Raw genomic sequence first — 14,671 nt, 5'->3', positions numbered from 1 at the left:
TTCTATTCTACTCCAAAGGATTTTTTTTTTATTTCTGGAACAAATATCCCAGACAGGAATGTGTGAAAATATGTTTATTTGTCCAGTGGGTTGGATCCTGCAGTCCCCAGTAGCTATTAATCCAGGGAGATTTCTGAGTGAATGAGCTTCTGGAAACTATAGACTTTCTCTCAACCAGAATGAGGGCAGCATTTCCTCCTGTCTTCCTGGTCAACAAGAATCTGTGAGTTAAATATCCACCCCATAAACGATAGTGATTCCTACCCAGCCCCACTATCAATGGCCATGACGCCCTCACCACACACCACACACACACACACACACACACACACACACACACACACACACGTGTGCGCACGCACTCAAATAGCTTTGAGAATAAAATTCGCTCACTCACTCATCCATCCATTCATGGGGCGCTGGGCTCTTGTCATGCAGGAGGCGCTGTGTGTGTGATGTTGTCCTTGTAGAATCTTCAGCTGGGTGGCAAATGTGACATTGTGTCAGCCTCCACAAACCCACTTCCTTTCCAGAAAACAGAAAACAACCGAGAACGTGAATTCACTGCCACACTTGAGCACGGACGGGAAGACTGCGGCTGCTCCTGCAGACATGAAGACCTACTTCTGCTGTGCCCTGGCTCTCAGGTTCCTGATCGGAGCTTTAGCAGGTGAGTGGCATTAAGTTATAATTCTAGTGAACATTAAGAAAAACTCTAAAGTAGAAACATTTGGTGCAAATCGGTTATTTTTTGAAGGCACAGACAATTTCAGAAGCCCTCCAGCCCATGGCTCAAGCCTCCACATGGCGCTGTCAATGTGGATGGCACTGAGTTTACATTGCTTCTTTTGATACTTTGTTTTAACATGAAAAAGCATGTTTCCAAAGACCATTAAATTTTTAAATTACTTGCTCAAAGTTACCTGTCAGTGGGTGAAGTAGTAGACTCGCTTCACTGTTTTCAGAGAGAGATAAAAGGCAAGATAACCTGCGCCAGCAGAATGAAAATTAAATAGCCTTAGCCCTTGTGCTGGGAATCCTTCTATAGAAGAGAATAAAGTGGATGGACTACAGAAGAAGAAGTTTGGCTTTAATCTTACCTGGATGGTTCTCTGTCTTAAATGCATAACTGGCCATAGGGTGTTGTCTTTCTTGTCTTTTTATTCTGGTTTATTTTGTTTATGTTTGTTTGCTTCCTTTTTGAGGCAATGCCAAACCAATCCTGGATGCTCTTGTAAGGTTTTTAAACACTAAATATGAGGGTCATCCTGAAATTAATCAAAAAGGGGGCGGGGGAGAGAGTGGATGACTAAAAGCATTCACTAGCCCCTGTAGACCTTAAATGGACTGGTGTCCTTATTCTTTTTGTGGGTTGCATTCCTCAGCCTGCATGTGAGCAGATTAAATGGGGGCCATATGTGATGTAAATTATTACACATTTTTGTTGCTTTTTATTACATACACATATATATTATTTTTCCTTTTTCTTCTTTAATTATGGGTCCTGTTCTTGAACTTGAGATAAGTGGAGTGAAACATTATGTAGGGGAAAATGCCTTTAATAGGAGAAGCAAAAGCAGAATATCCGGTGTATTAAGTCCATCCAGAAATGCATTTTCAGTAATACAAAGAAATAGACATTACTTTTCTCTCCAAAAAAATGTCAAAGCTAAAACTGGGCTAATTTAACTTTGGTTTTGTGCTACCTCCCTTAAGAAGAATGAGGGATGAGCAAAGAGGGCTATCACTCATTGTTTTGCCTGGAATAAATACCTAGAACAGCACTGGGCCACTTGCCTTTTCTGTTTTACACCCCTCCCTTCAAACCTCCTGAAATTCTGAGCAGCATAAATGACACAAGAACATCCATGGCGTGGAATCCAGCTGTTTACTCACCCACTCATCTGATCATCAACATCCCTGGACACTTGACATGCAGAAGGTGTTGTGCTAGCTGTTGTCTGAACAGTAGTGAGGAAAGCCAGGTATGCCCACTCTACCGAGACTAGCTGACCACAGGTGAAAGAGACATCAATCAAATAATCCTTTAAATTTATGACAAGTACAGAAAAAAAAAACCACCTCATTTCCAAGAGAGTGTACCAAAGAGTTGGGGCAGATAGGGAAGCTGTGTATGTAGCTGGAGCCACACATTTTTTTAGCAATGGCACTTGAGTTGAAATTGGAAATACACATGGGAATCAGTAGGGACCAGTGTCAAGGTAGGAAAGAAAACTCTACGGAAAGTCAATGCAAAGTATCCATGGTATTCAAAAGAAGGTTAGAGGGCTGGATCAGGGAAGGCGCAACTGAGCACAGGAGGAAGAAGTTAGGGATGATGCCAGATGAGGCTGGAAAGAAGGTTAGGGGTTAGACTACAAGGACCTTGCTAAAGATTTTTCTTCCAAGAAAATTTACAGAAGTTATTGCATGGTTTGTTTGTACTGCCTCAAAGTTTTCTGTATACCAAACTTCTTTGGGCAATTACGATGGTGGTGTTACAATCAAGAGACTTGTGAGAGCAGTGGTGCTATTACTGTAGGAGGGTAGATCCAGCCCCAGGATTGCCACAAGGTGACAAACTAAGCTGATCAATAAATTCTTCTGGAATAGTCACCTGGGATCCTAAAGGAATCAGACCAATGTTAATTATTCTTATCATGTAGAAAACTGTATTATGTAGAATACCATTTTCCAGAAACAGGTAAAAACAAACAAACAAAAAAAACCTCAAAAAAACAGAGGCATGAGCAGCTTAAAGGAAATGATAAACACATAAACAATAATCATATTCAAAGTGACTCTCAGGGTACATATACCCAGGAGTTCCTATTTTCACAGCTAAAAACGCAGAGTCAAACTCAAGTAAACAAAGCACTCATGGGTCCTCTGTAATCCTTGTAATGCTTCCAGCTCTTGGCTTCCCATGTCACGGTTATGTGGGGATGCTCACCCTTAAGCAGTGTTGAGAAAGACCCACAAACTGGGAAAGGGTCTTTCAAATCAGTGGCAGAACCATCATTAGAACCCCAGTGTGCCCAGCCCCATTGAAGCAGGAGAGAAATACCCACCAATCTCCAGGAGGCACGGTTCTGACCAACTTCGTTATTTAGTCAATGAAGTAAAAAGGCTGAGTTGTGAACGTTCCCAGCCTCCATTGGATCTCAATCTAAAATTTAACAAAGTCTTATTCCTTTCTTGATGCTGGGATAGTAGCAGGCTCTTCCTTATGGAAGAATCTGCAGGAAGAAACTATACACGGAGAGCTTCCTCCCAGGCAATGGAGATGTTGTGGGCGGCCTGCTTTAGAGAGAGACTGCTTTGAAGCACTGTGGAGAATGCAGCCAGTGAAAATAATTACTAGTAGGTGATTTCTAATAAACACATGTCTTCTATGTGTCTCAGGAAGCCAGGAGGGTGACTCTCAGGCTCACTTTATCTGTGACAGTGACTGAAGTTTTAGAATTCTACCATCCTGGGAGAAACAGTCCTTTGGTGTTTTTAGCACCAGGTCCTCCCCACAGAACTTAGAGAGGTCTGGGGAGATGGACTGGCCTCTGAGCCCCTTCCTTTCAGCCCTTGTTTCTCGAATTCATGCTACATTAAAAACTGTACACTGGCAACCTCTTCTTTGGGTAGATGAAGCTATTTTCAGCATGATAAGCCTTGAAATTATTCCTCCTAGAGTGTATGCATTTACCTCTTACTTTTTTGTGTTATTGAATCTTCTCTTTTTTCTTTTATGTTTTGTCAGAGTAGTAATATTTCCTTTTAATATTCTTTGCTTCTGGTGAATTTGGAAGGTTGATGATTCTCTTTTTAAAAAGAATTATTTATTTTTGTTCTATGGGATTGGGTGTTTTGCTTCACTTAGGTCTATGTACCACATTTATGCCATAAGAGGGTGTCAGACTCTTCAGACTAGAGTTAGAGATGGTTGTGAGGCAGGATGAGAGTTCTGAGAATTGAACCCTGAGCCTCTGGAAGAGCAGCAAGTGTTTTTAATCACTGAGTCATCTCTCCAACCCCTGATGATGTTTCTTAATCTATCAGGTCATTACGTTCAGAGGATTACAACTGAATAATCTGTTGAATTGATGTGTTGTTGGGAATTGAACCCAGGATCTTATGCCTGTGGAGCAAGACTCCTACATCTGAGCTGCATCACCTGTCCCATTAGAAATAAATGTAGCTATGCCCTGGCCTGACCCCCCACTTGCACATTGGCCTGAGAACCTTGAAGTGCCCTCCTTCCCTCAGTCTCCCATTGGCTCCATCACTGGCCCATGCATGGATTTTGCTAAACTATTGTCAAGTAGATCGTTGCCATGTTCTGTCTTGACAGCGTACCTTTCCTGTCTCCCACATTCTTTCTTTACTGCTCTATCACAGAACTGGCCTTCAGTGACAGCACCATGTGGGTGCTGCTGCTGTCTTGTGACCTCTGTTTTGCCAGTGCCCCAAGGCCTTCCATTAGTCCCAGCACAGGGGACGCTGTCCTTTCGTCCCTATAAGGTGACTGATATCTTGCCTGTGAGGGTAGGGTGTTCTGGGCTGCAGTCTCTTTTCTCTGGAGATTTTTACCCACTTTCTGTGACCTTCTGGGTTGTGCTGAAGTGCTTCATGTTAGTTTGAGTCTTGTTTTTCTTTACCTTAAAAAAGAGAAAAATCCTTTTAAAATTTAGTACAAGATAATTTTTGAGACAAGGTCTCATGTAGCCTAGACTGGCTTTGAATATCCGATTGTCTTTCCACCACCTCCCAAGTACTGGAATTACAGGTATGTGCCTCCACTGGCCTATGTGGCTGGAGACTGAACCCAGGACTCCCGGCATGCCAGAATCTATTAACTGACAAACTGCCTCACTTCTAGAATTTTGTGATCTTGAAAATTTTTCATTGGAATATGGAAAGTTATTCATTGTTTAATATTGGAACTCAAGAATTCCTTGCTCATGCGGCTTCTTTTTAATGTATGTTCCTGAATTTTGTATAGGATCGGATACTTCTTTGCTATTTGTGAACTAAAGTTTACTCTTTATTTTAGGTATTTTTTTCTAGTGTTTTTGATGACAGTTTCCTCTCTGTGTCCTTTACCCCATCTTTTTTTCCTAGAAATCTCTGTTCCTCTCATGTAATTTTTTTTCTCACCAAAGTGAACAAAATGAAAAATGTTTTCATTTTTATGCTTATTAACTACAGCTTCTTTAGATTTAACAGACCCTTAGACATTCTAAGTTACCAGTACCTTCCTAGTAACCCACAGGCACACAGGGTAAAAACCAACTTTTGTCTTAGTTTTGCTCACAACACCTTCTATAATGTTCATTACTTGATGCAAAACGTTCATATCCATATATGTGGTTAAACTGTAACAAACACCACCGTTTATGCAGAGTAGTGTTTTCCTAGTCTAAGGTCATTCGGTTTGAGACATAAAGTGAATTACCAGGCTTTCCAATTTTTAAAAATATATTTAAGAATCATTGTCATATTTTCTATATTAACAGTGACTCTGTGCTGTTATTCTTCTAACAAACTAAGTCTGTCAAGTGGTAGATTTTAGCCAGTTTGAGAAATTTTATAAAAATTCAAAATTATGTTTTGAAAAGTGGTATGTAAGCATATACAGACTAAGAAATATAGATTGAAGCTGTTAGACAAACCATATTTGTTTTGCTAGTTTGGTCTCTAAAGTTATCTAAAACAGGCAATGACATGCAAATTTAAAGAAAGTATCAGAAGTTGGGGCTGTGGACCTCTGAGAGTGTTGCGTGGTCCTGCGGTGCTCACGACTTGTTTTGTGTAAGCAAAAGTAGAGAGGAGATGGCTGTGACTAAGGGAAGTGATAGACTCGTGTGTGTGTGCTTGACTACTGAGGAGTCAACTCTTTCTGAGTTATATTGTCATGGGTAGAGCGTGTCCCACAAGCAATTCAAGATTCTTTACAGGTGACTGCATTTGCATTTGAGAAATCAAACTTAAACAGCTAAAGTTTATGTTTTCCTTGGAGAATCCATTCATGCAACAGTAGCAACATAAACACTCCACTGCACCCAAATCATTTTGTACCATCTAAGGCTAAAGAAAAAATCCCATAGAAATGCTGGCTTGCACTTGTTTAATTACAATGAGAGTTTCTTGTCTATATGAATCCATTTCTTCAGGTAGGTAAGTTACTAAGTAACTGTGAGAAATTTAGACTGATATAAAAAAATAGATTTTTTTTCATGTTCAGATACACAGGGAAGCTTAATATACAATGGTTGATAAATAAATATCTAGATAAATAGAGTATTAAACACATGTAATTGCATATTTGAGAAATTATCTTAATGTTTTTGATACATAATAACCCTTCAGGCACAGAATACATACATGACACCGTTGTGAGTATTGAGAATTTGTAATACCAATACATATACCTTAAGGGAAAAAATGCTAATGAGGATTTCCACTTCCAACTTAATGTTTATTTTTCCATAGCAAACTGCTTCAGATGCTATAGCTCTGTTGCTATAGAGTGAGGCTGTAGCCCTAGAGTATCAGACTGGGGAGTGGGGCATTCAAGTGAGTGAGCTCTGAAGTCACATTGTCTAGATTCAATTTATAGCTCCAATATTCACTGCTGATTTTGTTGCCTTGATCCAAAGGGTATTGAATATGGTCATTCAAGCCTCATTTTCCTCAGCTGCAAAACAGAGATCAAGAAAGCTGATCTGACTTAGAAGTTAGCTTTGAGAAAGAGATGGTTTATTTTATGTAATGCATTTAACAATGTAATCTGGGCAGAGTTAATACAATGAAAGCCCCTGAAAACTACTGGGGTTCAAAACTGGGTGGGCGTCAATCAGTTGAGTCTTTGCCTTTGCCTTTGCCTTTGCACCAGGATATAAAGAGATCTCAAATTTCCAGCAAACAGGACCTCTTTCTCCTCTTGTCTTACTCTTCTTGGCCCATGCTCAAGACATTTGCCAATATCATGCTGAATCTTCATGGTCTTATTTTCATTTGTTTGGAAAGTATCATTGAGTTTCTTTTGTATTCCAGGTCCCAGGAACAATTTAACTCTTATCCTTTTAGGCTTCAGTGATTAAATGAAGAAACAAGACAAGAATAATTAAGATCGGCCTGCTCCCGGCCGGTGGCGGCGCCAGGGCCTGGTAGGGGCTCGGCCGCGTGGGGACCGGCGGGAGCGGGGTCCCTGGCCCCCCTCGGCCCCGGGCTCTGTTCCTGGGACTCGCGGGAGCCAGTGGGCCTGCGCACGCCGCCCCGACTTGTGCCAGATAAAACGCGCGTCCTGGTTTTAATTCTTGCCCCGGCCCCCTGGGTGCTGCTGTGGTTTTAAGCTATAAAAGACTTAATCATGAGTGACCAAATCAAGTTCATCGTGGATAGCCTCAATAAGGAGCCTTTTAAGAAGAACTATAATTTAATCACATTTGATTCTCTGGGACCAATGCAACTATTACAAGTTCTCAATGATGTTCTGGCTGAGATCGACCCCAAGCAAGATGTTGATATCAGAGAGGAGATGCCAGAGCAGACAGCCAAGCGAATGTTGAACCTTCTTGGTATCCTTAAGTACAAACCTCCAGGAAATGCTACAGACATGAGTACCTTTCGTCAAGGTTTGGTGATTGGAAGTAAACCTGTAATTTACCCAGTGCGCCACTGGCTTCTTCAGAGGAGTAATGAACTAAAGAAAAGGGCATATTTAGCTCGTTTTTTAATAAAACTGGAGGTACCAAGTGAATTTCTACAAGATGAAACTGTGGCCGACACCAATAAACAGTATGAAGAGCTGATGGAAGCTTTTAAAACTCTGCATAAAGAATGTGAGCAACTCAAAACATCTGGATTTTCTACAGCAGAAATAAGAAGGGACATCAGCGCAATGGAAGAAGAAAAAGACCAACTCATGAAGAGAGTTGAACGTTTGAAGAAAAGGGTGGAGACTGTTCAGAATCATCAGCGGATGCTTAAAATAGCAAGACAGCTTCGGGTTGAGAGAGAGAAGAATTTCTTGCACAACAGAAACAGGAACAAAAGAATCAGCTGTTTCACGCGGTGCAGAGATTGCAAAGAGTGCAGAACCAGCTGAAAAGTATGCGGCATGCAGCAGCAGATGCGAAGCCTGAAAGCTTAATGAAGAGGCTAGAGGAGGAGATAAAATTTAATTCATATATGGTCACTGAAAAATTCCCAAAAGAATTAGAAAGCAAGAAAAAGGAATTACATTTTTTGCAAAAAGTGGTTTCTGAGCCAGCTATGGGCCACTCTGACCTTCTAGAACTTGAGTCTAAAGTCAATGAAATAAACACAGAGATCAATCAGTTGATTGAGAAGAAAATGATGAGAAATGAGCCAATTGAAGACAAGCTCTCACTATATAGGCAACAGGCATCTATCATTTCTCGTAAAAAAGAGGCCAAGACTGAGGAACTTCAGGAGACCAAGGAGAAGTTAGCCAGCCTAGAGAGAGAAGTGTTAGTAAAAACAAACCAGACCCGGGAATTCGATGGCACCGAGGTTTTGAAGGGAGATGAGTTCAAGAGATATGTCAGTAAACTTCGAAGCAAGAGTACAGTTTTCAAAAAGAAGCACCAGATAATAGCTGAATTTAAGGCTGAGTTCGGTCTCTTGCAGAGGACAGAAGAACTTCTTAAGCAACGTCAGGAAACCATTCAACAACAACTGCATACTATTGAAGAGAAGAAGGGTGTGTCTGGGTACAGTTACACCCAGGAAGAGCTAGAACGGGTGTCGGCCCTCAAGAGTGAAGTTGATGAGATGAAAGGCCGAACCCTGGATGACATGTCTGAAATGGTAAAAAAACTGAATTCCCTGGTATCAGAAAAGAAGTCAGCTCTGGCCCCAGTCATAAAAGAACTCCGGCAGTTACGTCAGAAATGTCAGGAACTAACCCAGGAGTGTGACGAAAAGAAAGCTCAGTATGATAGCTGTGCAGCAGGCCTTGAAAGCAATCGGTCCAAATTAGAACAGGAAGTATGAGGACTGCGTGAAGAATGTCTTCAGGAGGAGAGTAAATACCATTATACAAACTGTGTGATTAAGAACCTGGAAGTTCAGCTTCGCCGAGCAACTGATGAGATGAAGGCTTACGTCTCTTCTGATCAACAAGAAAAAAGGAAAGCAATCAGGGAACAGTATACCAAAAATATTACTGAACAAGAAAACCTTGGTAAGAAACTCCGGGAAAAACAAAAAGCTGTCCGAGAAAGTCATGGTCCAAACATGAAGCAAGCAAAGATGTGGCGTGATCTCGAACGACTAATGGAATGTAAAAAGCAGTGCTTCCTAAAGCAACAAAACCAAGCTTCCATTGGTCAGGTAATTCAGGAGGGCGGAGAGGACCGGCTAGTGCTCTGAGCCTGTGCAGGCTGTGCCTAGCCATGCTGCTGGCTGCGAGTGCATCCCCAGCAGCGCATGCTTCCTCCCTGGAAGGGATTCGTTCATCCTTTTGCTTTCAGACTCCTTTCTCCTAGTCTTGGAAAATGAAGAGAAGGCGGATCAGGTTAGAAGTCTTTTTAACATGAAGAAGAGGCTTTCGTTGTTTGTTTAGTTTAGACGTCAAGTGGTGTCCTGAGTTTTATGAGAAAGGGACTCCGCTTGCTATCTGTAATGTAAACATATGTCCATTAAGACCCATGTCGTTTTTAAAGCTGTAATAACTGGGGGATTAATGTTTTTCTCGATCTTTTTTCTGACGTTAGAGGACTCTGAGGAACTAGTGTCTCTTGTTTTGAAGAAATATTTAGCAATCCCTGTGGTTTCACTTCAGTTTCTTTCTCCTCTGTTAATGCAAACCAGTTTAATATTTTGAAAAGCGTTTGTTCTCTTCATGTGATTTAAAAGCAAATAAAGCTTGGTCCATATCATGGCTGTTGATCTTAAAAAAAAAAGAATAATTAAGATCTAATAACGTATGTGCTAGAAATATTAATAAAGTGGTGTTGAGAACATAGAGTTAGAGTCTTTCGGCATCTCAGAAGGACCCGAAGAGAGGACTTAGAACAATTTTTAAAGAATGACAGAGTATTTCTAGTTGGGTAAAGGGCTGATTAGATGTTCCAGTTTATGGAAACAGAACAAACAATGTGAAAAGAATGGTCCACAACTTCAGTGATGCTGGAACAGATGGTCTATGGGATTATGGAGGCTTTTATGTCATACCAAGGAGGCTGGGCTTTTCCCTTATAAACAACAGGGGACTAATGAAGACTTTTAAGTTGGGGAATGAAACACAATTTTAGAAACAGATGGAGGAAAGACAGGAGGACAGACTGTCGTAGGTGGTGAGGGCAGCCAAGGAGATGCTTCCACAGACAGAAAAAAACAAAAACAAAACAAAACATGAATAAGGTCTGGATTGGCAATGGTAACAGAAGAGAGAGAGAGAGAGAGAGAGAGAGAGAGAGAGAGAGAGAGAGAGAGAGAGAGAGAGACTTTGGTTTGGTGGTTTGTCTTCACTTTTCTTCACAGCTTGCTTTTCTCTCAATGGATGGGGTTTATTTTGTCTACTTATCCCACTGTGCAACCCATTCACCCTTACTGGCTTGTGGGATGTTTTTGAATCATAGTGTGAGTGTAGGGTGATGCACAGATAAGAGGTTTTTAGCCAGGAATCTAAAAGTTTTAGCTAGTTGATTCATAAGAAATGACATTGTTTTTATTACAGATGAAAGAGTGGTAGGAAACACATTTTTTAACACAATGCTAAAACTTATGAATAACAGACCCAATGTAACCAGACTCCAGTAGCAAGCATTTTAACTTGGATAAATGCCTCTCATGGCCACACTCTTGTGCTTCATGGAGCCAACTAGCGCTTATCATTGTTTGACTACAGAAAATATGTTTAATAAGCATTGCCAATAATTGCAAGCTCAGGAGATCTTATCTCTCACTCTGAGGCCTTTATATAGGTTTGTGGTTTAAAGGCTGAGTGAAAGAGAATAAAATCACTTTGCTAGTCTGTGCTCCATCCTCTGGCTGTGTGGGGCCTCTACATGTCTCTTTAATGCTTTTTTCTACCAGATCTAATACAACTGTTTACAGAATGCTAGGTCCTAGGTGGGCCATCTGATACTTAGAAATAAAATAGCTTGGATATCCTGAGAATCAATTTGAAAGTAGATTTTTCTGATCTGCCATGAATTCTTTGGGGAAGGACTTTTTCTAGATATTTTTTTTTCTTTTTCCTCCTCTTCCACTCCCCTCCTCCTCTGCCCAGCTCCTTTTCTTTTATTGCTTGTTTGTTTGTTGAGATAGAATCTCACTCTGTACCCAAAGCTGGGCTGGGGCTTGCTACACAGCCCCAGAATGACCTTGATCTTCAGAAATGTGCCAATGTGCCATAACACTGGCTCCAGAGATTTTAATAGCCCTAGAGAAAAAAAGAGACACAAATGCTCTTGTCTTTGGAAAAAACTGAAAATATAAAAACTCACCTAAAGAAGAACTCTGATTTTACTTTTGAGAATAGTCTATTGGTAGTAATAGTTATAACTGCCAACAAATATAACAACTATTATTTAAAAAATCACAACAGAAGGTAACGGATTTGAGTCTGGTGACAATAACATACCCTATAAAATATAGTGTTCTGTGTGATTCAGGAAATATAGGCCCCTTTCTCTAGAGTGAATATCATCTAGATGTATCGACAGAAGATAAAAAGATATGGGTATCAAAGCAAGTGTTAAACTTAACACTCAGATTTTAAGACATCACCAAGGTATAAACAAGCAGATTCCCATCTGTGTTTTTAACATAGTGTTGAAATGTGTATCATTAGTGCTTGTATTAAAAATCACTAAAATGTGATTTTTAATTGACATTTGGGGTAAATTAGCAAAATGGTTGTTCTGGGGTCCCACAGCTTACTTATCCACACACTGGACAAGTTGAACTATTACATACTTCAAGGAATTTAAATACTCAGTCAGAAACCCTCTGGCCCTCAGTAATCATGAAATGACCAAGAAAAACACTGATCAGCTAAGCAAAACTTTTTGAACTTGGTAAGTATCTACAGACAAAGAACTTTTTTCTTTCGATCATTTTCTATTTATTAGAACATTTTCTAGTTATGTGGCATGCAATATTGGGAAAAATAATCACATTTTGGTTTCAGCTTAACTTGATGTATGCAAATATAAGATAAGAAATAAATGTGAATGCATACATCCATGTGAGTAAATTTTAATCGTAATTTACTATTTATCAGGAGCTGTTGTAGATACTTGGGATGGAACTGTAAATTACAAATGAGGCTCTCTATTTAAAGCTTACATCATAGTGGGGGTAGCCAGACAATAAATACCTGTTTATTTTATACAATGGTAAGATTTTCCACTCTCAGGAAATATGTCAGAAAATGACTTAAATATGCACTTTGGATATGTTGACCAGTAGTCTTTGAAGAAACATTAGTTTGAATAATGGAGACAAAGCAGTCATTTATAGAGAAGAGGCTAGATATAAGCAGGCAAGGATGAAAGCCGAAAGTTAAGCAGCTATCTGTGCAGAATATTCTGCACCCTACACAGAAGCAGGGTGGGGAGATGAAGGATGGAGGAGAGAGATAATTGTAATTTGTGATTAAAATTGGAGTAGAAAGATTTGATTAATCATAGGAAGAAACAGCAAAGCTTTCTTCTTGTTGATATACTTTTAGCAGTGGTCTTAAAAGACTTGGCTCTTAGCAATCACTTTCCTGCTTCCAGTGCCAGCAGCACTTTGACTATGGATTGAACTGATGCTCTTTCATGAACTCGGGAAGTTGAATTTAAATTGAAGAAAATTTAATCTGGCTGAGCCTTTGTCTGTGCCTAGTAGACTTGTTGCTTGGTATGTAAGCCCAGCAGGTCTGACTGTGTGTGTGTGTGTGTGTGTGTGTGTGTGTGTGTGTGTGTATGTGTGTGCACATGGTGCTGGGATGTAGATCAAACTACAGGAAACCAGGAGTATGAGACAAGGGTATTGGTAGGATGCTCAGGACATAGACAAACAATGCATATAAGAACTTATTGGGCATTGAGGTGGTATGGGAAGAATGTGATAAACACATTTAAAACAGTAGCAGAGGTCACACTTTGGAGGAAGGTTTTTAGTTTAGTTGGTATGTGAAGAAAACATAAATGATAGAGAAATAAACAAAGAGATGGGTGAGAGGGAAACTTTGACTCTTTTTGTGGCAGATGAAATTAGCCAAACACCAAACAGAACAGATTCTGGATGTATATGCTGTTGCTATAATGCCAGTCAGTAATCCAGACTGAGTATTAGACATGGAGATAAGAATATCCAAAGAGTAGAGGAAGGATTTTGTCTTCTTCTGCAATTGTAAGATACCAGTATGTTCACATTTTCCTTAAACTGCCTATCCATTTGTCCATTAAATGCTTTTCATTGTTACCAGGGATTTCCTTGCTTGTCTTTTTGTCCCTCTCCACTACTGTGTGTGTGTATTTGAGCCTGTGCACATGTGCATGCATCTTGAGGTTGGAGCTTAATGACAGGTGCCTTGCTCTAGTGTTCTTCGTTTTAGTTTTTGAGACATGGTCTCTCACTGAACCTGAAGCTCACTGCTTTGGCTGGATTGGTTATATTTGGCTAGATTGATTAGTCAATGAGTTCCAAGAACGTCTTCCCCTCCTGCCATCTTACAGTGCTGGGGTTATAGATGCAGGTTGGCATATTCAACTTTGTTTATGTGTGCTGGGGATTTGAACTTGTGTACTCATTCTTTCTTACAAGTTAAACTCTTAACAAACTGAGCCATCTCCCCAGACCATACTGCTCTGCTTTTTTTTCTGGTAGGATTGTACCAAATTCTGCTAGAGGGTAATAAGAATTTGTGATTTTGTATTTAACACATCTGTTCTGTAGGTGCAAAGTAATGCTGAGGTAAATATTTAACCGCTGTGGTTGCAAACATTCACATTGCAAGTTTGCAGTTGCCAAATGCTTTTCTAGGCTGAAAACTTAAACATAGGAAATGCAGAAAGAGGAGTCAGCCTTATTACCATGTCCAATAATGAAAAGGTAAGCCAGGCTATGTTTAAGAATGATCCCTGAAATGAATTTTTATGAGTGCTTGATGGATGACACTCTGGAGGCCCCAGCTGATTATAGTGACACACAACTTAGTTCTGTTTGAAAGGAAAACAGAACCCTTCCTGACTGTCCCAAATGCTTTCTGTAGGCAGGAAAGATAATTTCACTCACTTTAATAGTTTCCTGACTCCTTGTAATATTCTTTTTTAAGAGATGATTAGAGAGGGACATGGTATCACTTGATAGCTAAGTTGTGTCTCCCTTGGTTGTCTGTGGTCTCTTCTGGATGTATTCTGATCCTCAACCCACAGAAAGTAAGTGTTGTAAAGACCCCCCATCTCTCTTTCTTTGTGTGTATGTGTGTGTGCATGGAGTGTGTGTGTGTGCATTTGTAGAGGCTGGATTCTAGTGTGCGTGTACACAGAGTTTGTGAGTACAGGTAGAGGTGTATGTGTGTGTGTGTGCATGGAGTGTGTGTGTGTGTGTGCATGGTGTGTGTGTGTGTGTGTGTGCATTTGTAGAGGCCGGATTCTAGTGTGCGTGTACACAGAGTGCGTAAGTACAGGTAGGTGTGTGTGTGTGTGTG

At 40.3% G+C, this 14,671-nt stretch overlaps 1 protein-coding gene and 1 pseudogene across 1 annotated transcript in view; both read left to right on the top strand.

The window, feature by feature from the left end:
* Nucleotides 1-590: 590 nt before the first annotated feature.
* Nucleotides 591-14,671, top strand: part of Icos (inducible T cell costimulator) — a 20,442-nt gene continuing 6,361 nt past the window's right edge. Inside the window, exon 1 of the mRNA XM_026786540.1 lies at nt 591-670. Coding sequence (XP_026642341.1) covers nt 613-670 — 58 coding nt within the window. The 5' untranslated portion in view covers nt 591-612. The remainder of the gene's footprint in view (nt 671-14,671) is intronic.
* Nucleotides 7,190-9,765, top strand: LOC101983632 (annotated as a pseudogene).

Source organism: Microtus ochrogaster, linkage group LG4 (assembly GCF_000317375.1).
Source record: "Microtus ochrogaster isolate Prairie Vole_2 linkage group LG4, MicOch1.0, whole genome shotgun sequence".
Classification (NCBI taxonomy): Eukaryota; Metazoa; Chordata; class Mammalia; order Rodentia; family Cricetidae; genus Microtus; species Microtus ochrogaster.
The sequence above is the reverse complement of the archived record's forward strand: the minus strand, read 5'-3'. Positions and strand labels throughout refer to the sequence as shown.